We start from the raw sequence: 23,066 nt of genomic DNA, 5'->3' as shown, positions 1-23,066 counted from the left end.
TTATTATTACTCATTGAGATAACAAGGCGGGGGGTCCATGAGATCAGTCAGTGGTGGTGCTGATGGAGGTCGGTCGTATATCTCGCCTTCAGTGGATAAAGTGGATGGCAATGTCAGATACTCGGTGATGGTGGATGTAGACGATCGATTGGTTAGAACAGTAGTGGTAGTGGTAGTGTCTTGTCTGTCAATCGTCGGGTCACTATCAAAGCGATGAATACTGTTGACATGATGCTTGTATTGATCTGGCGATGCCAACAGCTGACAAGACGACGCAAAGGATGACGGGGAGGATGCAGCAATATGCAAAGGGTATGGTAGAGAATGGTGTTTGGGTACATTGGTTGTGAGGATAGGTTCGTGTGTTGTGCCAATCCGAATTGGAAGGTCGAGTTCAATCGTTGTGCTGTAAAAGAATGCAGGGCCAACGCCCTGTTGATCCGAGTTAGTGGCTGCTGCTACCAACATCATTTTGGACATCATATTGTAGGCACGATCTCTCTTTCTCTGTGGTATCTCCTCCATGAATTGGTGCATGTCCATATTGACAAGCGCTTTTAGCCGATAATGGATGGAAAAGGGTATCAGTTTGTTGCTGGTCTCAAGCGTCGGCGCTGTCGATTCAGGTATTTTTAACTGCTGGCTGCTATTCACAATGGCTGCATGATCGTCCACATTACATAATAATGGCAAACTTAAGGTTCTGATGGTGGTGACACTCCTTTTTTCCTCTGTTGGTGTAGTAATGGTTGTGATGCGCTCCAGAACGACATGGATACCTTGCGTCTGTTTGATCGGTGCAATATGCTGAATGTACAATGCAAACGATATCGATTCTCCCGGTAAAAAGCACGAATGCGGTATGACAAGTTTGGCTGATACTAAGCCCGTATCTCCTTTTCTTAACGTTGATTTTTTTAAACTAACATCGCGTGGTATTGTCATGGCGATTTCCTTTTCGTTTTGCATGGGTGTTGTGTACTTTGGATCTGTTGTCGATATTTGCGCACTGATGAGCACGGGGATGGAGGTTTTAGGATACAACGACAAGGGTAGATCTTTGATTTCATAGACGGCCTTTAATTTATATTCAATTCTGCCATTGATGGACTACGATGGATAAATCAGCAACTATGTCGCAGGCTGTATGAGTGCGTGTGCAGTTTCAGCTACATACCTTGTCATGCGTGGTGTAGGCGGGTAAATGGGAGGGTATTGTAAGCGAGAAGGCCACTTTGTTCGTATCTGACAGCGAGATCCATATAGGGTTTGTCATGAGCTTGAAGACGGATTGCTTTTTGGTACTTGATGTTGCATCACACACTCGGAATGAACATGCTAAATGAACATCGATTCTGGCAGTGGATTGTTTCCACGTCGTTGATAGCAGTAGCTGACTGATGTTGACTGCGCCTATCTCACATCCATTCTTGCATTCAATAAAAAGAGGGTGTGTTGCTGTTTCAAATGTACTCACCAGTGATTTCTTCTCCAGGCAAATAAATGTCATCCAGCGGACGCTCCAGGGAAATGTGGAGTAACTGATTATTTGACTTCATGGCTATAGCAGAGTCTATTCTCTTTTTCGTCGTTTTATCATCTTTATTATCAATGACGGCATGTTGCTGATGTGGATGCTGCTGTATTTGTTGATGCGGCCGCTGTTGTTGCTGAAATAATGTGATATCCATCTGTAGCGTAGTGGAAAGGGGAAAAGGGAGAAGAGGGGGGAGAGAAAGAGAGAGAGAGAGAGAGAGAGACGTCTGTAAGATGTTGGCGCTTTCACAGTTGCTGAATATAGCCAACACCGCATGACCTTGTCCTACAATAATGCAGTTTATCTATGTGAGTTATATACAAGTGATTTAGTTTATTACATACATTGATAGATATATAAAGGGGTGATAAGGAAGGGGTGGAGGGGGGGGGATTTACATATGTATAGAGAAGAAAAAAAGATAGTGAAGGGTATATGGTATATGACATGCAAGTTATTGTTGTATAGTATCCATAGCAAATGCAAGTGCAGAGAGAGTTTTGAGTGATTTAGCCAAATATACATAATCAGGATGAGATCTATTCGAATGCTTTTGAAGATCTATAGATCAAAGAGAGTTTAATATATACACATCCTAGACAAATATCCATGCAGCAGTTCGGATTTACCTGTTAATAATAGGCAATAACGCGTGATTCTTTGAATAGGTGCAATCATGTAGTCTGATAGAACCATTCGGTTTGTCTCTTTTTTTCTCATTGTATCTTGCACCAATTGGCGGTACACAATGCTGGAGCTCGCCTTGGAGAGGCATTTTCTTGATTTAGAAAAGTTGACAGCATAGGCAATGTAGATGTCGAAATAAGACTCCAGGTTGCAGAACGCCTTGCCCACGGCGACTTGATTGAGCTGTGAATCGTCGTCTAGGTATGGTGTGATGGTGTCGTGCAGTTGCTCGACAAGTGCGGTAGATAAGATGATCAGTTTAGGTATGAATGCAAATATGGTTTCAATGTCTTTGAGATTGACAAGTGATTTATGGCTTTTAGCAGCATGAAGCAGTGGATCCATGTAAAACTACAGAGGCACATGAGTTTAGATAAGCAGCAGGCCAAATGTGCCTTCCATTGATATGTACTTACATTTTTTATAGTGAGCAAATGGTTTAAATAAGTTTCTTCTGTGCTGAGCAATTCGCCCATGATAAACTTGGATAGTTGCATGGATCTTTTGGTGGGTACTTTGGTCTCGATTTGAAGTGATGGAGGAGGATGCAGCATGTATTCCTGGCATGTATTTCGCCAAATAGTGATGCCTCTTTGTTCTTTGGAGGATTTCTTGTGATTGTCATGAATGTCAGATGTATTAAATAGCTGCTTTACTGATGCACGATCCATGTGCCAAGTATGTCTAATGCGGCTTGAAAAGGAAGGCTGAGGCGATAGTTTGTTTGTTGGTGTCGTAGGTGCTGATCGTGTCATTGCTGATTTGGATACATCACTGATGATACGAGTGCTTGGCAAAATAGTGCTCTGTGATCTACGAGAGTTCCTAGCCTCTTTCTCTTGCTGTTGTTGCTGTTGTTGCTGCGATGGCAGGTTGGAGAGTAGACTACCCTCTAGAAATGAAAAGGATCGCCTCAAATGGCTGTTCTTACCATAGCAAACGCTTTTATCCACAGGATATGACTCAGTTTCCAATTGAGACCTTTTTGAATGCGAAAAGTCTGCTTCGAATGATACAGGCGAAATATCTGACAGGATGTTGCTCACCGTGTTGGAGGCCCATTCTTTGGCTTCAATTTCCTCAAATGTTGGGTAGGAATAAGGCGGCATTGTCTTTTTGATTTAATATGATGAGAAATGTAGAAAGAAAAAGGAGAATGAGAAAGACAAGCTAATGAACATCCCACAAAAAAAAAAAACCACTTTATAGGGCTTTTTGGTGATGATGATGATACAGACCCGCATAAATCTTGCAACATTTGCAGAGTTTCATCTGGTTTTTTTTTTACGCGGAGATGCTGTGAGCTGATCATCACATCACTTTTACACTCTTTTTCCTTCAATTTTTGGTATCAACTGAATGCTTAATTATGAGTATTAGATACCATGATCTTACACAACTCTGACGTATTATCAAATCGAAAATTGCACTTTCTGTTTTCCTCTTGTTGTAGTATAAATGATAGCACTACTCCAACAATCCAAAGAGTGTCCGGTTCGGGAACACTAAATGGTACAAATTACCCTTGTATTTTTTTTTAGCATTTGGTTTTGGGAGACCTAAATTATACTTCATCATCATATTAACATCATGCTCAACAAAAATATACACAGTGAAAAAAAAAAATCAAAAAGCCAAATTTACAAATTTGGAATATCAGTCGAAAGGAGATGAACAGATCGTCATCTTTCCATACACATGTGCTTCCAAAAGTAGGGGTATCGTCAATTTCATTTGCCATGAAATCCGAAACGGCTACCTTTGTTAAGGTTATGCTCTTATCTTGCATGTTGCCCGTTCTGGTGTATGGGAGCGTTCATGAAGCACTTTTTTTATATATTTTCATTTTCCTTAGATCAAGTTAGGGTATATACGACTCTACCGACCCTCTCTAGCTTGGTCGAGAAATACCAATTGGCTAAAAAATGGGTGCTTGGACAGTGCATGTTGACTCTGGCAACTCATTCGGCACAGGATATCGGGTAAAGATAACCGAAACCTGGAATTTGACATAGAGCGCTTACTCAAATTTGTTATATGTGTTGCAAACTTTGTACGCCATACCATAGTACCGATTTATCAAGATCAAGTTGTGGGTTACAATTGATTTCTTCCTTCTTGTTCTCGAAGAAAAGACAATATGCTTACTCAACTCTATGTTGAAATGATGTAATAGTGATTTCGTCAAGTGGATAGACTGAAAAAACCAAATTGAAATGTGCTACCGAAGCAAACAGAAACACTGTGCTCCCAGCAACCTCGAGTGATCTGTTCTCCACTAGTGCCCTGAATTTTTCAATAAACACTAAAATTGGATAGCAAACTAGTACTTCTCCTAATTGATATAAATGACTCTCAGCGTTGCAAATTTTAATGTAATGAACTTACTGTTGCGTCAGTCGTTAATTTATCAACTCTGTATATATATATGGATAATTGACAATCTCCATAATGTGATGGCATTATATGTCCAATAATGCTTATATCGCTCATCACAACATATAAAAACCTGTTTATGGAGCTCAAATTAGTTGGCATATGAGCTTATAGCGTCTGATAATACACACAAAGTATAAATGATATCATTGCCTAAGGCATATGTAAAATGCGCATGAGATGTAGTGGAAGTCTAGCAATGATGTATAATAGATATGCATAACTCATGAGCAACAGCCTGTGCGCATATCCACTCAACGCCTAATTGAAACAAGCCTGTTGTGCAGTGAATCTACATATTGTCCATGATGCTGTTGGTATTCTGTTCACTTGATAGAAGCCACTGTAGTAATATCATGAGATGAAATGTGGTTTTAGAAGGTTATTCCGGAATGTGTGCTCGTCATGTTCTCATTAGCTTAATTTTGCTATTATCCATAAACACTAGCTGCAGATATGAGGCAAGTGTGAGAAAGAGTGCGGTTTTTGCGAATGAATGACTTGGATGTAACATTTGCAATTTTGAACTGAGTGACATTTACCCATTTCGCATCAAGATTCTTGCTTAAAAAAGCATTTTACAACAATTGAACCTATTAAATACATGTAAAACGTCCAAATGAAACTGTAAGCGCCTTTATGCTATACGAGTGTTTATGCTTTGGATGACTCTCTACCTTCGCTTCGCTTTGGTGAGAACCAACTTGCACAGCGGCAGCTCGTGCTACCGATTGCTCTTGCGTATCTTATCAACATACTGCTACTTTCGTTTTGACCCTCCACTCACACATGAAGACTCTTCATATTATCTGTGGATCTGATTCTTAGGGGATGCTCTACACCCGTATACACATAGCTACTTCATATATGGGCAAGCAGCATACTGGTATTTCCCCTTTTTAGTCCTTAGTGTCTCTGATACAGAAAAATCTGAGTGCATTTGAGCTGCGTTTTCTCGAGTTCAAGACCGTTTTAGATCGTCAGAATAGCCCCAAACGGTTGCTCTCATCTGGCAGCTACTTTCTGACACCTTTGCTCAACTTTTTGGGGATTAAAAAAACATTGTCAAAATTCGATCAAAAAGCATGAGGTACCCCTCATGGTCTTCATTGAAAATCAAACGATCGCGTTTTTGACCTCGAAAATGAAGACTTTTACTATGGTATACATTGAATCAAAATATTTCTATCGATCCAACGTAACTCCTGAAATCATCTTTGTAGGGCTTTGATATGTAAAATTTTGACTTTTTGGCCAAAAACCTCTTTTCATATTTTCATGAATTGTTCAATAAGTTTATTCAAAACATCTATCTTATTTGGTGCCATTAGATGCGCCTTGGAAAGCACTCCAGGAATGTATTAGGAAGTACCGGCTGATTATCACAATTTATATAGTCGAATGTGCTAAAATAGTTCAATCGAGTCGAAAATCTTTAAGATTTGGCCAATCTTAAACAGAAAAGACAAACTGAGTTTGAATCGATTTTAGCGGGCGGCACTGCTGCTGGCTGGCCCAAATGCCTTTCTGTTGATGACAATGATGATTGTGATGCTGATTAAATGGAAACCATGGAATTGAAAGGTCAATCGCTCAGCTTGAATACCTTTTTTTTTTTTTTGCATTTGTTGGAAATTTTCCCTATAATAGCGGTGTCTTTACAATGACAACCTCTCAAAAAAGTTGCTGTAGATCTTATACAGTACAAGTCCTGTATGCGTAGCGAGATTGATCGGCTAGTCTATTATACTGAATATCAAACGTACACACAGCTTAGTTTACAGAGCTCTTGCACAATTAAATACTTGCTTCACAGGCAGATACTTGGTGTCAGTTGTGGAGCAGTTGTAAAGCAAGTGTACGCTCTTCCAATATTTCAATGTAATGTTAACGAATGTATTTATACATATTGAATTGCACAATGCTTTGTTTACTTTTTATACGACTTTTTATTGATCAAGCTTGTATGTCTTCTCTTCAGAACATGATAAGTAACATTTGAATAATGTAAAGATAACTGCTGTCTAATATGTGGCGGTATATCTCTTTATCTGTCAAACAGTTATTGACAACATCATTTAAGGCACCTCAAACTTGTTCTAGATCTGATATATTGATGCCTGGCCTGTAAAACCGCTTGATGTACTCCTTCATAAAAGCTGCAGCCATTCTCAGTATGTATTTCTCTTCTCTCCATCCTTTCTCGCTCCTTTACACTCTTTATTTGCGTAGTATCAACACTATCTAAAACCATTTCTTAGTTCTCGTCATATTTTTGTGTCTTGACAGCTCTTATTTATAACCAAATCTATAAAGCGCTATACTTGTTACAGTATGTATTGATCTGGTCAATCGATGTACCATTACAAGTGCTCACATTTTTCTTGTCTAGTTATTTTTTCTGTGTCAAATGTCTAGTGCGCAAACAAAAGTAGAGCAAAGAGATCCGTTTACTGGCACTCAAACCAGTCGTCCTCCCCAAAGAAGAGTTGTTGCTAAAGGGAAAAAAAGAGAATATGAAGCTGTAGCATCCACAAGTGCCACGTCCACATCAAGTTACCTGCCTGTTGTCAAAAGGCCCAAGTCATTCGGTGTCTCGCCGCAGCGTTTGATGGATAGTTTTTTTCAAGCAATGAGGAAAATCATCGAAAACAAAGCAAGGCCCATCATTGACAAGCCCAGTAAATTGGATGCACTCAAGAAGACATTATTCTCGGTGAAGAGGCTCCCCCCCTAGGTGTCATTACTACTGCTGAAAAGATCTGTCAATGTGCCAAAGATGAGTTGAAAAATCATCTTGAACACCACGTTACTAAGCAAAACGTTCAGTACTTTCAAGAGTACGTCAAGGATCATTTCGATGCTATTGTGGTATTTTTACAGCTTCAGGCTTCTACGTCTACATTCACTGGTGAAAGTGCATCCATCCTAGCTACATCGGTTATTGCTCCTTTTGACTCTGTAGCGTTCCTTCGCCGCGACCTCTCTGGCATGGACATGGCATCCGACATGTCTTCTGTGTCTGGCGCTCCTTCACGTGCAGCAATGTCTTCAATCTCGCATAATCCCTCTGATATATCGATGGTTGAAGCTCCTCCCAGATAATGTAGAATACCGCACTTGTACCGTGTCTTTCAAGAGCCTTTTACGAAAGGGTGTGCCTTCCGATCTTGTCGAGTCATTTTTGCAAAAGCTAAATACTGCATTGCATGATGTATCTGACTGTGTTATGGACTTGCAATTGGTGGTATACGCATTGATGCTCTCAATGAAGTACTCGCAGTTCGTAGCTCGTAGTGATAATATTCAGCTGAAGAAAGCTCATGGTTTCTAAATACAAGATATTCTCCCAGCAGGCTACAATATTAAAACTGATGTCACTACCTCTGCTCCTCCATTACCCTCTAATGCCTTGAAGTCTACGGATTTTTGCAACGGCGTCAAGGGTCTTCTCCAGAGCAGACATATTGATTACCTGCATACTGCTTTGTTTGGCCAAAGAGGTACCAAGATCTCGCATCCTACATTTGCTGCTCTGTCGTCCGCCAATGCGCCAATACTTGGTGCTATCGTAAGGGATACGCCTCAACCTGCTAATGAACTCATGATGGTGACTCGAGGATTGTACAAAACAAATCTCGAAAACATGTGGGCAAGTAATAAGGTATTTAACAAATCACTGAACAAGCTACTGGAGATTCTTCTTCGCGTGCATCTCGCTCCAAAACGAGAGTCGCATTACTGGGAGCTTCAACAAACCAAAGCAAAGAAGCAACCCAAGCAAGTTGTCAAGTCGATCAGAAACTCGTTTCACAACGCCATTCGATCAGAGAAGTACAAACTTCAAAAATATCAAAGAAAGGCACAGGACAAACCAGAAGACAACAACTGGGCGAAGCGGGCCAGAAATAGTCAAGAGCGTATAACTCACATGTACGCTGATGCCAAGCGCCCTGTCAAGGCTGTTTCTACTTCTGGTACTACATCTGATCAAGCTGTTGTATCTGCTTCTGGCTCAGGTTCTTTTACTACAGCTGTATCTACTCCTACTGATCCCTCTAGCACTTCTGATGCTGTTGCTGCCTCCAATGCTAGTTTTGATATTGATAGTGCTGATATGCCTATTGACGAACTGCTCCCTCTTTCTGAACTGATAGACGAGGAAGACGACCAAGAAGAAGAGGAAGGTACCCGTGATCTGCCTAGAAGACGAATTATGATTCTCAAAACTACTCTGAGAAATCTCTTGGTGAGGCAAGCTGGAAAGTCTATTACCCATACACAGCTCAAGAAGGAACGTCCGATATCACGGGAGAAGAGAATCGCGTGTGCATGCTTCTGGGAAACTTATGTTGAGCCTCTGCCAGAGTCATACAGGATGCGTGCTGAAGATATCGACTTTGGTTCTGGCCAATCCATGAGGCGAAAGATCACTTTGAAAGACAAGAAAACAACAGAAGGAAAGAAGGTTCAAGAGATTGAGCAGCAATTGCCCAGATCCAGTGTGTTCAGAGCCAAAGAGGTAGAGGATGTCAAGTCAAATCTTGATGCACACAGAAACAATGGCCAAGCATTGCGAGCGTTCTATCACTCAAAGAAGCAGAATACTCTCTCTAACAAGGCCGAGCATATTGACGGGCGTTTCCGTTTTCGTTTCGCTTCGGGTGAAAGATTCTTTTGTGCTGGTGTTCGTCCCCAAACGTCACTTACAATGTTCATTGGGGATCGTGGTCTTTGTGTCGGCTCTCGTTTGAAGGGTCATTTGAAGTATGGTGGAAAATGGAAGCCTCGCTTACATTCATCTATCGCCACTGTGCATACTACCAACGAATACAAGACATCCCAGACGTGCATGTACTGCTTTGGTCCCACCTCTCATCCCACACAAACCATCAGAGCAAAGGATGGTAAGACCAAGGGGAGGTCTATTCATGGTGCATTCCTGTGCTTAAATCCTGCCTGCGTGTCCGTTCTCAATCACAGAGCCATTCAAGGTAGAGACAAGACATCTGCTTTGGGCATCGCTGTCTCTGGGCTTTCTATTCTCTTGTTCAAGCAGCCATTGCCTGTATTCAATCCAAAACCCAGTCAATCCAACACTGGCATTATTTCCAAGACCACCTCTTTCTGCAACAGAAACGAGAAAAGGGACGGCAGCGGTGCTGCATTAGCGGACGCTTGAGTCTTCAAGGTAATGTGCTCAATCTGGCTTTTCAAGAGACTGCTTTACTCATTTGTCATTTACTATTATACTCGCAAGATTCAAGTTTTCGCTCTGTTCGTCCAAGATTGGCCAAATCTTGTTCAAAACGACTCAATTCACCTTTTTTGCGAGATTCGACTATATAAACTGAACTGATAATTCCATACACCTTTAAGCTCCCTTGGAGCACTTTTTAGGGCGTCTCTAATGGTGTCAGCTAAAAGAAATGCTTTAAGCGCCATTGTTGAGCAAAGTTAGAGAATATCATATGAAGGTTTTGTCCGAAATGTCGAGATTTTGTATACAAAAGTTTCACAAACAAAGTTTCAGGGGCTGCTTTGGATCGAGACAAACATTTTGATTTAACATATGTCATAGTAGAAGTCTTCATTTTCGAGGTCAAAAACGCGATAGTTTGATTTTCGATGAAAACCATGAGGGGTACTTTATGCTTTTTGGTCGAATTTTGACCATATTTTTTTGGTCCTCAAAAAGTTGAGCAAAGGTGTCAGGAAGTAAGTGCTAGATGAGAGCAATCGTTTGGTAATATTCTGGAGGTCCAAAAGGGCTTCTAAAATAAGAAAACACGGTTCAAATGCATTCAAATTATGCTGTGTTTTGCCTACTGCCGAGTAGTTTGAGGGATTGCAAATGTACCGTCTGCCCGTACATATACTTTTTCATTATTACAGATGTGGAGTATCCGAAAAGAGTCAGAGCCCCAGTTACAAGCCATTCATCAAGGTTTAATGTGAAATTTTATCAAATTCTTTTTTTTAGGTGGGCTAGATAGATGGGAATACGTATATATATTGTACTCACAATGGTTTCATGCGTCTTATGAAATTCACAGCTCAAACGATTATCCTGAAAATCTGCATGCTTCGAAAACGTATCGTAGCTTATTGTCTTCTGAATCGATGTGCACACAAACTGACCAAACGGTTCATTTACCACGTGTTCCATAGCAGAACACAACGCGTCCACAAAGGCGGCAATGTTACTATGCTCCACAACCTGTGTGTCTTTTGTAACGCTAAGAATTAATCGCGTCGGATAAATTACAAGTTGATCATCAATCTAAAGGAGCCAAGGAAATGAAAGCCGCACAATGTACAATCCTTTATCTTTCTATCATTATTAAGGCTGGTTATATGCCAACACATTATCTCGGTGTTCAATCCGAGTCTGCATGTCAACAGTTTTAAGAGTCAAATCTTAATTCATTCGGGTAACACTCTTGAAAAAACCGCTCATAAGGAAAATAGCGATGATCACCTGTATGTTAGATTGATATATAATACAGCTTCATGAAAGTGCGTATTTGATATAGGACCTTCATACCATTATTTGCCTTAGTATAAGTTAAGCACTCCATGAAATCCACATTAAGATCAAGTCTTTATGAATTCGAGTGACACTGCGTAGACACAGAACAAGTCGAGATGGTGTTACTGTGTTCTATATTGATTGCATTTTCAATGTTGGCAATAATTGCAAGTGCACCCATGTAACATCTACTCGGTGTGTATATATAGATGCTAAATCATGAGCCCTTGTAGCTCTGTCAAATGTGCGCAGGCTCGGTTAAATGTGCGCAGGCTCTGTCAAATGCATGACATTGCCAAGTATATTGCATCATATGTTTACATGGAGATATAAGTTGCTATAAGCAAAGGTCAAATGCTTCATCATGAGCATCAATCTTTTGTATAAATGTTACCTTGAGGTAGCGCCGAGAGAAATCTAATATATAGTGATCGAAAGAAGAAGCCGTTTCAGAGCAGAGAGATATTCAGGTGCCAAAAATGACAGAATAAATAGAGTCTCTGTGCGGGAATTTTTTGTATTTTGGTTGATGTAAGCCTATATTCAAGCTGGTTGTGAGAAAAATACGAATCAGGATCATCTGGTATCCTAGTTGATGCTAATAGAAATAACCGAATTTAGTGCCTATCCTAACACTCGAGTATTTTCGAGCACAAAATAAGGGTCAAGAACATTTGGCAATTGGCTAAATTGAAGTAGAGGAGGGTATATTAAACAGGCGCAAATGGAATACACGGCGATATTTTGTATACACACTATTACCACTGATAGAATTTTTCATGTCAAGCAATGAAACTTCCATCCAGTCAGTGCTTGGTCGCACAAGCATCACAGAGGGCGGAAATAGGACAACCTCATCTTTAGCTTGGATGTCCGTGTTCATTACGCCTTTTGTTCAACGTCAAATTATATAATAGAGGCTGTAACAGGATCAAAGTGCTACTGCTGCTGATAAAGCATTCGCTTTCGTCTCTGGACTTGATTTTGTGCTCCTTCCAGGCACGTAGATTTGTATGACCTTCTAGAATGGAGCTCTAGACATTGTCTTTTGCAGCGGCCATTCATATTGCATGTAGACCTTGCAAAAGTTTATTCTTCTTGTACAACAGCATGACAAGCAATGTACAGAATAATTCATCATTCTTAGCGTAGGGATCAGCCGAGCCACTGTTTATTTACTTGATATATGCCATGAATAATTTGATATGAGAGCCTATCATAGATTTTGGATTATGTAAACGGCCTTAAATGTTGATCCTTGAGCGAACATTTCAGTGGACGTAGCACAAGGCCCAATCAAATATATAAAAATGCTCGTGTCGGGATCCAAGCATGTAATTCCAGCGGAAAATCTGTTTCCATCAAACAGTGTGATACTCTGGAGGTAACCTTGAGATCAAGAAAAGGCCTAGTAGGTTTTGATATAAATAAGTGTCTTTGAGTTTTCCTTTTTTTCTCTTTTTCCTTTTCCACTGTTTCTATATAACTACTTCCTCTACACATACACACACATTAAATGTCTGTATCATTGATCGTTGCTCTCAAGGGTAGTACAAATGTCGAATTGGATGGCCATATCATTCGTATTGGCAATGGCGCAAATACCAACACTGTGCGAGGTTTAGCAGCTGAAAAGCTGGGTCTTGCTGTGCCTTTGGATGAAATCAACTTGGAGACATCAAGCGGAGTGATTTTAACAGAAATTGAAAAAGTTAAATTGCAACAAGTGGTGTATGTCAGCTACAAGGAGCAAATCAAACAAGTGCCAGGACCACGCAGATTACCAATGGTCGGTAATCTATACGACATGCTGCCTGATTTGTGAGTAGCTTCAGAGAACAGGAGTGCAACTGTGACGCTAACATTTAGACAGAACTGCTGGCTGGGCAGCTCAATTCAAGGCATATGGAAATATTGCTATTGTCAGCATTCTTGGTACAGAGATGGTTGGCACAAACGATCCAGACATTGCAGAATTGTTCGTCAAGGAGTCTGAGTATTTCACAAAGAAAATTGGTAACACACTCAAGGAAATCAAAGATCTCGGTGGGAATGGTGAGTGTAAATGGCATCTCGTATGCACCCTATCTAACAAACATTGTGCACGCAGGCCTTTTCACCACCAACACATCTGACGAAGAATGGAAACTGGCGCATAAACTGCTTATGCCTGCATTCAGTCCTCGTGCCATTAAGGTAATGCAACCTCTTGCTCACACAGGTTTGTTTGTTGAACTGACCGATTAACAGGCCTATCAACCCGAAATGGGCATCATTGCGCAAGAAACCATGAAAGTGCTTGCGGAATACAAACCGGATGAAGAGGTGGAAATGCTGCATTGGTGCACCAACTTGACCTTTGAGACAATTGGCAGAATTGGTTTCGGCTACACGTTTAACTTGATGGATCGCAGCAAGCCCTCGCATGTATTCATCGACGCTATGAGCTATGCTCTCAGCAACAGTCTCAATCGTTTTGCCAGACCTACTTTCATGAAGCAGCTTCCTCTGGAAAGTAACAGGACTTGGGAGCGTGGCAACAACCTCATGAAGTCCATTGTCGACGATGTGATCCGTGAACGCAAGAACAGCCCAGATGCCAAGAACATGGAGAAGGACTTGCTTGGATTCATGTTGAACGCCAGAGACGAACACGGCGAAGGTTTGACTGACGAGAACATTCGTGATCAGGTTGTTACTTTCTTGATCGCCGGCCATGACACCACTGCCAACACGCTGGCTTGGACTCTGTATGAATTTACTAGAAATCCAGAGGTGGAAACCAAGGTGCTTCAAGAAATTGCCAATGCTGGCATCACTTCCGACAAGTTACCTACTGTCGAGCAAATCAGCAGCTTGAAATATCTCAGCAAGGTCTTGAAGGAGGTGCTTCGTCTTCATTCACCCTTGAGAACCATTGCCAAATACTGTCAAAAGGATTGTGTTGTGCCTGGTGGCTATCTCGTCAAGGCTGGAAATGCCTGTGTTGTATCTGTCACCAACTTGCATTTGAACCCTGACGTCTACCCTGATCCTGAACGATTTGATCCCGAGAGATTCTCTCCCGAAGAAGAACAAAAGAGATCTCGCTATGGCTGGTTGCCCTTCTCTACTGGTCCGCGTGCTTGTATTGGTAAGTTATCCCATGGTCGTATGCTAAAATTCTGTATTCACATCTTTGATTAGGCATGGCATTCGCCTTGCAAGAAGCCAAGACTGTTCTCAGTATGTTCCTGCATCGATTCAAGTTTTGCTATGGTAATAGACGCATTATATTGTCATACGACATACATACTTACTTACTTGTCCATTTAGATGGCCCTGCTGTCCAGTACGATCCCAAGCAAGTGACCACAAAGCCTTTGGACATGATGATGACCATTCATCCCCGTACTGACTTCCCTGAACCATGTGAAAATATTGTCGAAACAAAGAACGAGAGTACCACTGGCGCTTCTGATGCTACTATGGCTAGTTTGCATGATGGTATCAGTGGTGTAGGTACCGTGGAGTTGCCCAAGGCTACATTCCTGTTTGGCACACAAACAGGTACTGCTCAAGATTATGCCAATCAACTCGCCTCTCAGGCCAAGCGATTTGGGTTCAAGGATATCACTCTCTGTGCCATGGATCAATGGGAGCCTATTGTCAAGGGATCCTATGAAAAAAAGGACAAAGACGAGCTAGTTGTGGTCTGCACTGCTACTTACAATGGTTTCCCTCCTGATTCTGCCGAGGCCTTCAACAAGTACTTGGACGCTCAAATGGAACAAGGCAATGAAAACGCTTTTGCTGGTGTCAACTATGCTGTGTTTGGTCTTGGTAACAAAAACTGGAGAACGTACCAGGCTTTCCCCTTGAAGGTCGACCAAGTCTTGAACGAACTCGGTGCTGAGAGAGCCTTCTCCCCTGGTGTCGGTAATGCTGACAAGGACATTGACGCTGATTTCAGTAACTGGTGCGCTCATTTCTGGACCAACACGCTTGCCAAGTTTGGTGTAGCTGCCTCTGCCAGTAAATCGGTTGTCCCTACTGCCACTTTATCTTCTGAAGACTTATCCAAGAATGCTGTCAATGTCCAATTTATTTCTCCATCTGACACTGCCAAATGGGCACTTGCCAAAGAAAACAGAAATGGCCAAGCCAACGCTCAAGTGCTTGCCAATCGTGAACTTCAATCCGAAGGCTCTGGCCGCAGTACTCGCCATATTGAAATTGACATTTCTCAATTAAGTCCTATTGGCGAAGAAGGTCGTCTTTACCAAGCAGGTGATCACATTGAAATTATGCCTGAGAACAGTGCTCAAGATGCTGAAAGTATCGCTCTGGGCTTCGGTTTAATCCTTGATTCAGTGTTTGAGGTGGATCCTGCCTCTACTGAGGGCGTCTCTCCACGTTCCATGGCAAAGGTAATTCAAGGCCCCTGCACTGTTCGCAATGCGTTGATTTACTATGCCGATATCTTGTCGCCCCCCTCTCGCCGCATGTTGAGCTACTTTGCTGGGCAATTGAAGGTTGCCGCTCCTGAAACAGCTGAGCTCTTTGACAAACTCACTATGCCTGATGAAAACAATAATGACCAATATCCTGAATTCATCAAAAAACACAGAACCCTTCTTGACTTGCAAAAGGCTTTCCCTCAAGTGAATCGCATTGACTTGGGCCAATTCTTGGCTGCCGTCAGTGTCATGCAACCCAGACGCTACTCCATTGCCTCTTCTCCCTTTGTCCATCCTACTTGCGCTCACATCTCTGTGGGTGTCGTCGATGATGTAGCTCACGGTCGTCACTATCCAGGTCTTGCCTCTTCCTTCTTGCAGCGTTTGGATCAAGGCCAATTGCATGCTACCCTCAAATCCTCCAAGAGCACGTTCAGTATGCCTGAAAACCCCGAGACACCATTAATCATGATTGCTGCTGGTACAGGCTTATCTCCATTCCGTGGTTTCCTTCAAGAACGTTCCTATCAAAAGAAGAATGGCCAAAAGGTTGGGCCTTGTGTGCTCTACTTTGGTTGTCGTCATCCCGAACAAGATCATATCTACAGCGATGAAATGGAGGAATATGTCAAGTCTGGCGTTATTGTGTACCATCATGTCGCCTTCTCTCGCACAAACCCTCCCTCTGCTCAAAAATATGTGCAACATGCATTGCTTGCTCATGCTGGTGAAGTCTGGTCTTTGATGTCAAATCAAAATGCTGCCGTTTATGTGTGCGGCAGTGGCTCCATGAGCAACGATGTTCGTTCTACATTCCAAGTCATGGCAAAGAGCTTCGGCGTGGCTAAAAACGACCAAGAAGCTGAAGATTACCTCAAGCAAATGGACAGCAACAAGTCTTATTTGGCTGATGTTTGGGGATAAGCACTCGTCTGTCTTTTTTTTTTCTTACTCACACAAAGCACATCATGTATACATATCAATAAAACTACCTTGCAACATTGCCATTCATTTTATCGTGTTAAAAACAGCATAAGCAAGAGGGCCATTCTGTATTATCTCCTTTTGTTCATAGATTTTATTCAATTTATGCAAACATAAACACATTCTTTTGAGCAGTGCACATCTTTTTTGCTCTCTCAGTACCAACAATACGTTCCAGTTTCAAAAAGTCGTACTTTGAGAACAAGGCTGTGCAAGAGAAAGTTGCCTCCTCTGCAGCACTCGCTTCATCAAATTTGAGGCCCAAAAAGTTGACAATTTCAGTATAATACAAAGGGTCTTCTGGAAGCCCGTAAAAGACAACATGGAAAGTACCACGAATATTGTATCTAAGAGTAAGATGAGTACATTTGTCACACCTACCAAACAACTACCAACGTCTTACCTTCTAAAGAAATGCAATCTTTCGGTATACAACAAGAAATTGGATCTACCATGGAAGAATTGTGCTCTTGATCGAGTGATGGCAGGGCCTGAGGCGTATCTAATGACGATGTTGGTTTCATGTTGACAACAACTCCCAGTCAAACTTACTCTGAACATGGCTCGTAAGAATATTTGTTGTCTTCAAAGTAGTTTCTCACTCTCACAAAGTCGAAATAAGACGGGATAAAGATGAGGGTATGTGATTGCATGATGGCTGATTTACGAAGCGTTGGTAGTGTCTACAGTAATTGCATTAGAACAGCGGCTTTCATGTAAAATGTCAAACATTTACCTTTTCAATAAAGTACTTGTATCGCACATCATTGATGGTTTTCAAAGAGGGGGCATCAATGCGAGTAAAGCTCTATAGTGACAATCATGAATACACATGCCCAGCAATTCAGCAATGCCCTTCTTACCTGTTGCACTTGAGGAATGACATCTAAAATTGATCCTTCTTCATAAGTGCGCTTGATTTTCAGCTTTCCTGCCACATTTTTCATGTATTTGTTAAACAGTGCATTGAATTCAGGCGTCAAGAAATCAGCAAACACAAGGGTCTGACGAAGATATTTGGCTCTAATAATCGACGTTTAGTACACAGTCTTTTAAACTGATATTTTTACTCACTTTCCGTCCAAATACCAACTCTTGATTCTAGAAATATCACAGCCATGCCCATCAGTAGGGATCAGATTGAGATGCTGAAAGATATGATCAATGTGCTCCCAGTTTTGCATTAAGAAATGGTTGGTTTGATCCAAAATGACCAATTCAATAGACGACAAAAAGTCGAAATCTCTCTTCTTGTCACTAAGCATTTCTTTAATAACAGCATAAACGACAACTTCGGCAGCTCAACTTACCCTTCAGAACCTATCAAGGTACGCAAACCCAAAGGCGATGCAATGATAACATCCGCATTGTAAAAATCAGAGTAAATTTTCATTGATTTCTTTGCAAACTTGATGCCCAACCGGAAATGATCGTCAATATTGCCCTGGAAATTTTGCAAGTAGTCGGCAGGCTTGCTTGTGTCAATGGCTTCTTCTTCACGCAAATTGAACTGCTCAAAGAATCTGTTCTTATTCTCATGTTGCTCTGTTCCAGATAGTTTGATGAATGTATCCACAAGATCGACTACTGTGTTTCTGAAGGGCAGGATAATCAGCACCTTGGGACGAGTGAAGCCTTGGTCACGCATCTCGCTATGAAATCTGTCAACAATCCATGTGTTGGTCAAATTGATGACTTTGACTTACCCAACATCTGTGCCCTCCTTTTGTGCTTTACTCAATTTAGCATTATTCTTGAGAACACGGTCTCTTGTCCTATTGAGAGTTGGGGTTAAACAGTGAAGCTCAAGGCAAAAAGACAGTACTTACTTGGTAATGTGATTCAATGCATGAAGAGCGTAGGCATTTCTGATTTCCTTAGCATTACTCAAACTACGGTTACAGAACACTATATCGCGGTAGTTGTTCATTTGATTGAAGAGGTGATCTTGCAGAGGCGTAAATGTAACAGCTGCAAATCAAAGTGAGTTAATATCAATCACTGCTGTTGCTTGTGTCGTTGGCTTACTTTTTTTGATGACTTGCTTGTTTGCCGTTGGCCAGCATTTAGCAATACGCTGCTTCACATGGACATCCTCCAAACTTTCAATCTTGGGCATCTCTTTGACAGTGTTATCAGCAATGGTAGTCAATGCAGTTACGTCCTTCAAAACTTCATCCTCAAATGTTTGTGATACCCATTTCTTTTGCTCAATGGTGGAGATTTTTTCGTCAAAACTAGCAGGTTGTTGATCGGCAAACCTTCGCTCGAAAAGATCATCTAGTTTAATGATGTGAGTATGTCTAATAGGGTGTAGCCATGTCTACTGGGCACTACCTGACGCATCATCCTCTTCAGCATCACTGCCTACATAGACAATCTCCTCTTCTTCCTCGTCGTCTTCCTCGAGGGAATCAGGCGCATCACCGTCCACTGGTTCAGCATCCTCCACATCTTCCTCTTCTTGGTCGTCATCTTGCTCGCCTTCACTCATGTCGTCCATTTCTTGTTCGGCTTCCTCGTCGATCTCTTCCTCATCCACAAGTTCCTCATCTGCACTTTCAATGACATCCTCAATCCCTTCTTGCTCACGCTGAATCTTCTTATAGAAATCCTTTTGCTTGGAGTTCTTCTTCAATGATCCCATCAACAGGGAGTAGGCAGACGGCTTCTTCCAGTCCTCCTCTTCTTCTTCCTCACTATCGAAATCATCTTCCTCCTCTGAATCCTCAAATTGACCTTCGGCTCTGCGTCTTTCTTCATCCAATTCTCGATCCAAATCAGCCTCAGATATAACTCGTCTGCGTCTAAGGAATGTGGTGAGCATATGGAGTGTCTAGCCATACTTGAGGTTGTGCTTCTTACTTTGTGTTGTCTGCTTCGTCCTCCTCAAAGTCTTTAGGGACGAGCTCTCCGTAATCCTCTAAATCTTGCTTTTGCTTTCTGGATAGCTTTCCGTATTTGACAGGTGCTTCCTTTCTTTTTGTGGCAGTCTTTGATGAAGAGAGGCCCGATACATGAGTGCCAGATACCCGCTTTTTGCCCATGCTTTTGCTGATAGCTGAACGTTCTTTGGCCATGTTGATAGTAGTGGTCTTGTTGAATAAATGAAAAAGAAAAAAAGTGGATTGGCATTAGCTTTTGGAATCAACATAGGAAAACCTGTCACCGCAATGTTGGTTTTGGGATGGATTACAAAGCCTCTTTTTTCAGGTACATCTATCTCTATTTGCTTACACAAATACACATGCCTGCCGATCATCTAGAAACACAGAACAGGGGACATCATTCAGCACGTTTCATGTGTAAGGGCTATCAAATGAAGAATATAATTTATTGGATGAAAATTGATGTTGGATATAAGAGAGCAGAAACTTTTTGCTTAAGGAGGAAAGATGAAATTAATGTACAGGATGAAGCGAGGGAATAATTGATTTTAGATATGTACAATGGATTCAATGACTTGAGTGAACAACTCTTCGTTGTAGATGGGCTCTCCGGAGCTATTGAGAGCACCTTTCATTCGCACACATTTGATGCCAAGTCGTTCAATAGCAGCCGTGTCCACTGGGATGGCACTGTTGTCGAGATAGACCATATGAGTGATGAATGAAGACACAGGGCTAGGGTAAAAGGAGTTGATAGGGAAAGGAGGATATCGATGAGACGGAGATGCAGGCATACTTCCAATTGCCATGGAACTGAGTTGGTTATGAAGTGAATACGAGGATGGTGGTGTTTGTATCACAGTGCTTGCAATGCTGCTAGTTCGACTGTTGGTGGCATACAGATCATCATCCATATCGTCATCGTATTCTTCTTCCTCATCATCACAGGACTGATAAAATGCACGGCGTGCATCAATACGTTGGCTTTCATTCAAAGCGGATGCGATTGCATTGATAAAGTCGATGGCTGTATAATCACTGGTTTCACGATCATTTGTGCCGTTCAAGAGGAGGATTTTGTGCCTGAGACTTTGTGATTGAACAATGGCGTTTCCAACACCGCGAAGGACAAGACATGGGATGAGAGAAGTGTACAAGGAACCAATGGAATACACCAAGGCCTTTTTCGACGACAACTGACTCACGACTTTGGGGTTGGGAACTGGGTAGATCTCTTGGCCGTATTCATTGATATAGTAGATGCGATCAATAGGCGAGGTGAGCTTTTCATCAATGTGTTTTGAAAAGAAGAGGTTTGCATTGTCCATGCCTTTGGGCTCTGAGGTAATATTAATGTGATCTTCAAAGTAAGAGAATGCATCGATGGGATTCATGCGCTTCTTTCGAGGTGTACATGCACCGTTCTTTCTCTTTTGCTGAAAGGGCGAGGGATGTGATATTTCGCATTGGCCAACCAGCGTCTCTCCGTTTGCCAAGGATGCAGCGATGGTAGCGGTTTGGTTTGTATTGATGACTGGAACAACTGACGTTGGCACTGATGTAATACCGGTCATGGACGCAAATAAGAAGATGGCTGCTTCCAAAGAGCCAGTGAAGAGCCGAGCACCTGTCAGGAAGAAATTGCCAACACTGCCGTTGCAAAAGTTGAATCGTTTGTGTGCTCTCTTCAAGATCTCAAAGTCAAACAGTGTCAAAAAACCTCGAATAGCTTCCTTCTTTTCGATAGAAATGTCATTCCAGAGGCTAGATATAGGTATTAGACATCCGTTCATTGCAGAAGGGTCATAAAATGTACCTGTGTCTGCCTTCTACAATCAACGCCCATTCATCACGCACTTTTTGTAGATCTTTATCGGCAGGCAGTCGGTAGCTCAGGAGATCTTTGACGGCCTTCATTTCAATTGAAGCTGTGTTTTCGTCCAATGTGTCCATCAAGCGAATCAATCTGGACCGCAAATCACCAACACTAGGGCCTCCCAGCACTCGCAAGAGCTCGCTCTATGGATGATGGAGAATGTTTAGAAGCAATCAACAAACAGTTAGGCAGCACAATCATCTTACAGTGGATCCACCATTGTCAGAGATACCAAGTATGTAACTGACATCATGTGAACTTGTCTTGTGGAATCCATCTAGAATATGGTTACAAGCTGATCCGCCTGAAAATACTACATAGGATGATTTTTCCATGTTGCAAGATTGTGTATGAGAGAATTATCTAGTAAGAATAAAAGAGGAATAAAGAGGAGAAAAAGAGAGAGATCTCAAAAGAGTAGATCACTATTTATACCCAAACAAGTTAAGGCCATCTCCGGAAAGTTTGGATATAGATAGCGAATTTTTATTATCTCTTTTGATAAGAGAAAAAATTAAACCAATGGCATATGATAATTAGCGTTAAATCGGCGAAATGGTATGACAATCACCCTCAACATGTAATTTGTATAATGTAAGGTTTACATGTGTGTGTGTGTGTTTGTGTGTGGAAACAGGGAGATGTAATGATAAGATTGCAACCAGGTTGCATCTCATTATTGGCTTGCTAGATCCATCTTATCTTGATGCTACAATGAACGCATCAGCATCTTTAGCAGCAGCAGAACATTGAGAAGCCTGTTACACTAGCAAGTAGATATCCAAGAAAATAGTAAAATACCCCTCCACGGTTTGTGTGTATAATAGGATGGTTTTCATTTGACCTGTCTGAGCTGAATCTGTTAACAGTTCCACGGGGTCTTTCCTTTCCCCTTCCGGATGCCCTGCTTGCTATTTGTATCTATTATAACTCTAACAAAATGAGTCAACAAATCTATAAAACTTTAGAGCTGAGACATTAAATTACGGATCAAACCTTTTCCATTTGGGACACCTAAAAGGTTCTCCTGACATCTTTTTATTCTCTCACTTTACATCGTCATGGATACATGAATATCACTGGCTGTTGTATAGAGATGACATGATATATTCCTCATCCATCATGTACAATCACATGTTGTTTTAGTTCAATAATCTAAATACGAGTTAGCCAATGCTTGTACAACAGCAGACCCAAGCTGAACAAGAAAATAATGCTTACGAAAGCTTCAAATAAGTGTGAAATATGGATTGTATAGCAGCAACTATATTGTATAACGACAAGAAGTGATCGTTGGCATTTTGAGAGCTACAAAAATAAGGGAGCGTGCTTCTGGAATGCACTGTCCGAGGCAAACCTATGGATATGCAAACGCCAGTTTGTAATACAACAAATATGGCAATCTGGAACGCACGTACAGCTGATTCAAATGGGATGCATTTTATATGAATGGACCACAAAAAAAAAAAGGCTCTGTTTTTTTTAAAGAAGTAGTTTGAGCTGGAAATTGTCTCAACTCTACACCGGACATTGATACCTGAGTTCTGCCGTGTTTGATACGAACCCTCGCAATGAATCATGGCATTGAATACTAAAATAGCCCTTATGCTAGACTCATAATAAATTTAAAACATCTCTACTACACTAATTTAAACGCAAAAGAGAGCTCTTTAGGTTGAAAACGGCA

At 41.5% G+C, this 23,066-nt stretch overlaps 7 protein-coding genes across 7 annotated transcripts; 3 read left to right on the top strand and 4 right to left on the bottom strand.

Annotated features, from left to right (window-relative positions):
* Window positions 1-6: 6 nt before the first annotated feature.
* Window positions 7-1,691, bottom strand: ATC70_002950 (uncharacterized protein; the record flags this gene model as incomplete). Its single annotated transcript, XM_064822320.1, has 3 exons — window positions 7-1,110; window positions 1,178-1,413; window positions 1,478-1,691. 3 exons carry the CDS (start codon window positions 1,689-1,691, stop codon window positions 7-9), a joined length of 1,554 nt encoding a protein of 517 aa, XP_064678920.1.
* Window positions 1,692-1,991: 300 nt separating this feature from the next.
* ATC70_002949 (uncharacterized protein) lies at window positions 1,992-3,333 on the bottom strand (the record flags this gene model as incomplete). The annotated part of the gene is made up of 3 exons (XM_064822319.1): window positions 1,992-2,098; window positions 2,167-2,575; window positions 2,641-3,333. The coding sequence occupies 3 exons, from the start codon at window positions 3,331-3,333 to the stop codon at window positions 1,992-1,994; spliced, it is 1,209 nt and encodes a 402-aa protein (XP_064678919.1).
* A 3,737-nt stretch (window positions 3,334-7,070) lies between these two features.
* ATC70_002948 (uncharacterized protein) lies at window positions 7,071-7,765 on the top strand (the record flags this gene model as incomplete). The annotated part of the gene is made up of 2 exons (XM_064822318.1): window positions 7,071-7,341; window positions 7,398-7,765. The coding sequence occupies 2 exons, from the start codon at window positions 7,071-7,073 to the stop codon at window positions 7,763-7,765; spliced, it is 639 nt and encodes a 212-aa protein (XP_064678918.1).
* Window positions 7,766-7,928: 163 nt separating this feature from the next.
* Window positions 7,929-9,842, top strand: ATC70_002947 (uncharacterized protein; the record flags this gene model as incomplete). The annotated part of the gene is made up of 2 exons (XM_064822317.1): window positions 7,929-7,953; window positions 8,014-9,842. The coding sequence occupies 2 exons, from the start codon at window positions 7,929-7,931 to the stop codon at window positions 9,840-9,842; spliced, it is 1,854 nt and encodes a 617-aa protein (XP_064678917.1).
* Window positions 9,843-12,708: 2,866 nt separating this feature from the next.
* Window positions 12,709-16,555, top strand: ATC70_002946 (uncharacterized protein; the record flags this gene model as incomplete). Its single annotated transcript, XM_064822316.1, has 6 exons — window positions 12,709-13,013; window positions 13,066-13,247; window positions 13,303-13,388; window positions 13,443-14,325; window positions 14,379-14,450; window positions 14,508-16,555. The coding sequence occupies 6 exons, from the start codon at window positions 12,709-12,711 to the stop codon at window positions 16,553-16,555; spliced, it is 3,576 nt and encodes a 1,191-aa protein (XP_064678916.1).
* A 163-nt stretch (window positions 16,556-16,718) lies between these two features.
* Window positions 16,719-19,695, bottom strand: ATC70_002945 (uncharacterized protein; the record flags this gene model as incomplete). The annotated part of the gene is made up of 12 exons (XM_064822315.1): window positions 16,719-16,962; window positions 17,019-17,117; window positions 17,168-17,298; window positions 17,352-17,423; window positions 17,479-17,638; window positions 17,690-17,872; window positions 17,926-18,267; window positions 18,322-18,390; window positions 18,445-18,586; window positions 18,644-18,895; window positions 18,953-19,422; window positions 19,481-19,695. The coding sequence occupies 12 exons, from the start codon at window positions 19,693-19,695 to the stop codon at window positions 16,719-16,721; spliced, it is 2,379 nt and encodes a 792-aa protein (XP_064678915.1).
* Window positions 19,696-20,051: 356 nt separating this feature from the next.
* Window positions 20,052-21,714, bottom strand: ATC70_002944 (uncharacterized protein; the record flags this gene model as incomplete). The annotated part of the gene is made up of 3 exons (XM_064822314.1): window positions 20,052-21,267; window positions 21,320-21,522; window positions 21,586-21,714. 3 exons carry the CDS (start codon window positions 21,712-21,714, stop codon window positions 20,052-20,054), a joined length of 1,548 nt encoding a protein of 515 aa, XP_064678914.1.
* Between the last annotated feature and the right edge of the window lie 1,352 nt (window positions 21,715-23,066).

Source organism: Mucor velutinosus (assembly GCF_035048745.1).
Source record: "Mucor velutinosus strain NIH1002 chromosome Unknown tig00000165, whole genome shotgun sequence".
Classification (NCBI taxonomy): Eukaryota; Fungi; Mucoromycota; class Mucoromycetes; order Mucorales; family Mucoraceae; genus Mucor; species Mucor velutinosus.
This window is presented reverse-complemented; position numbering and strand designations above follow the sequence as displayed.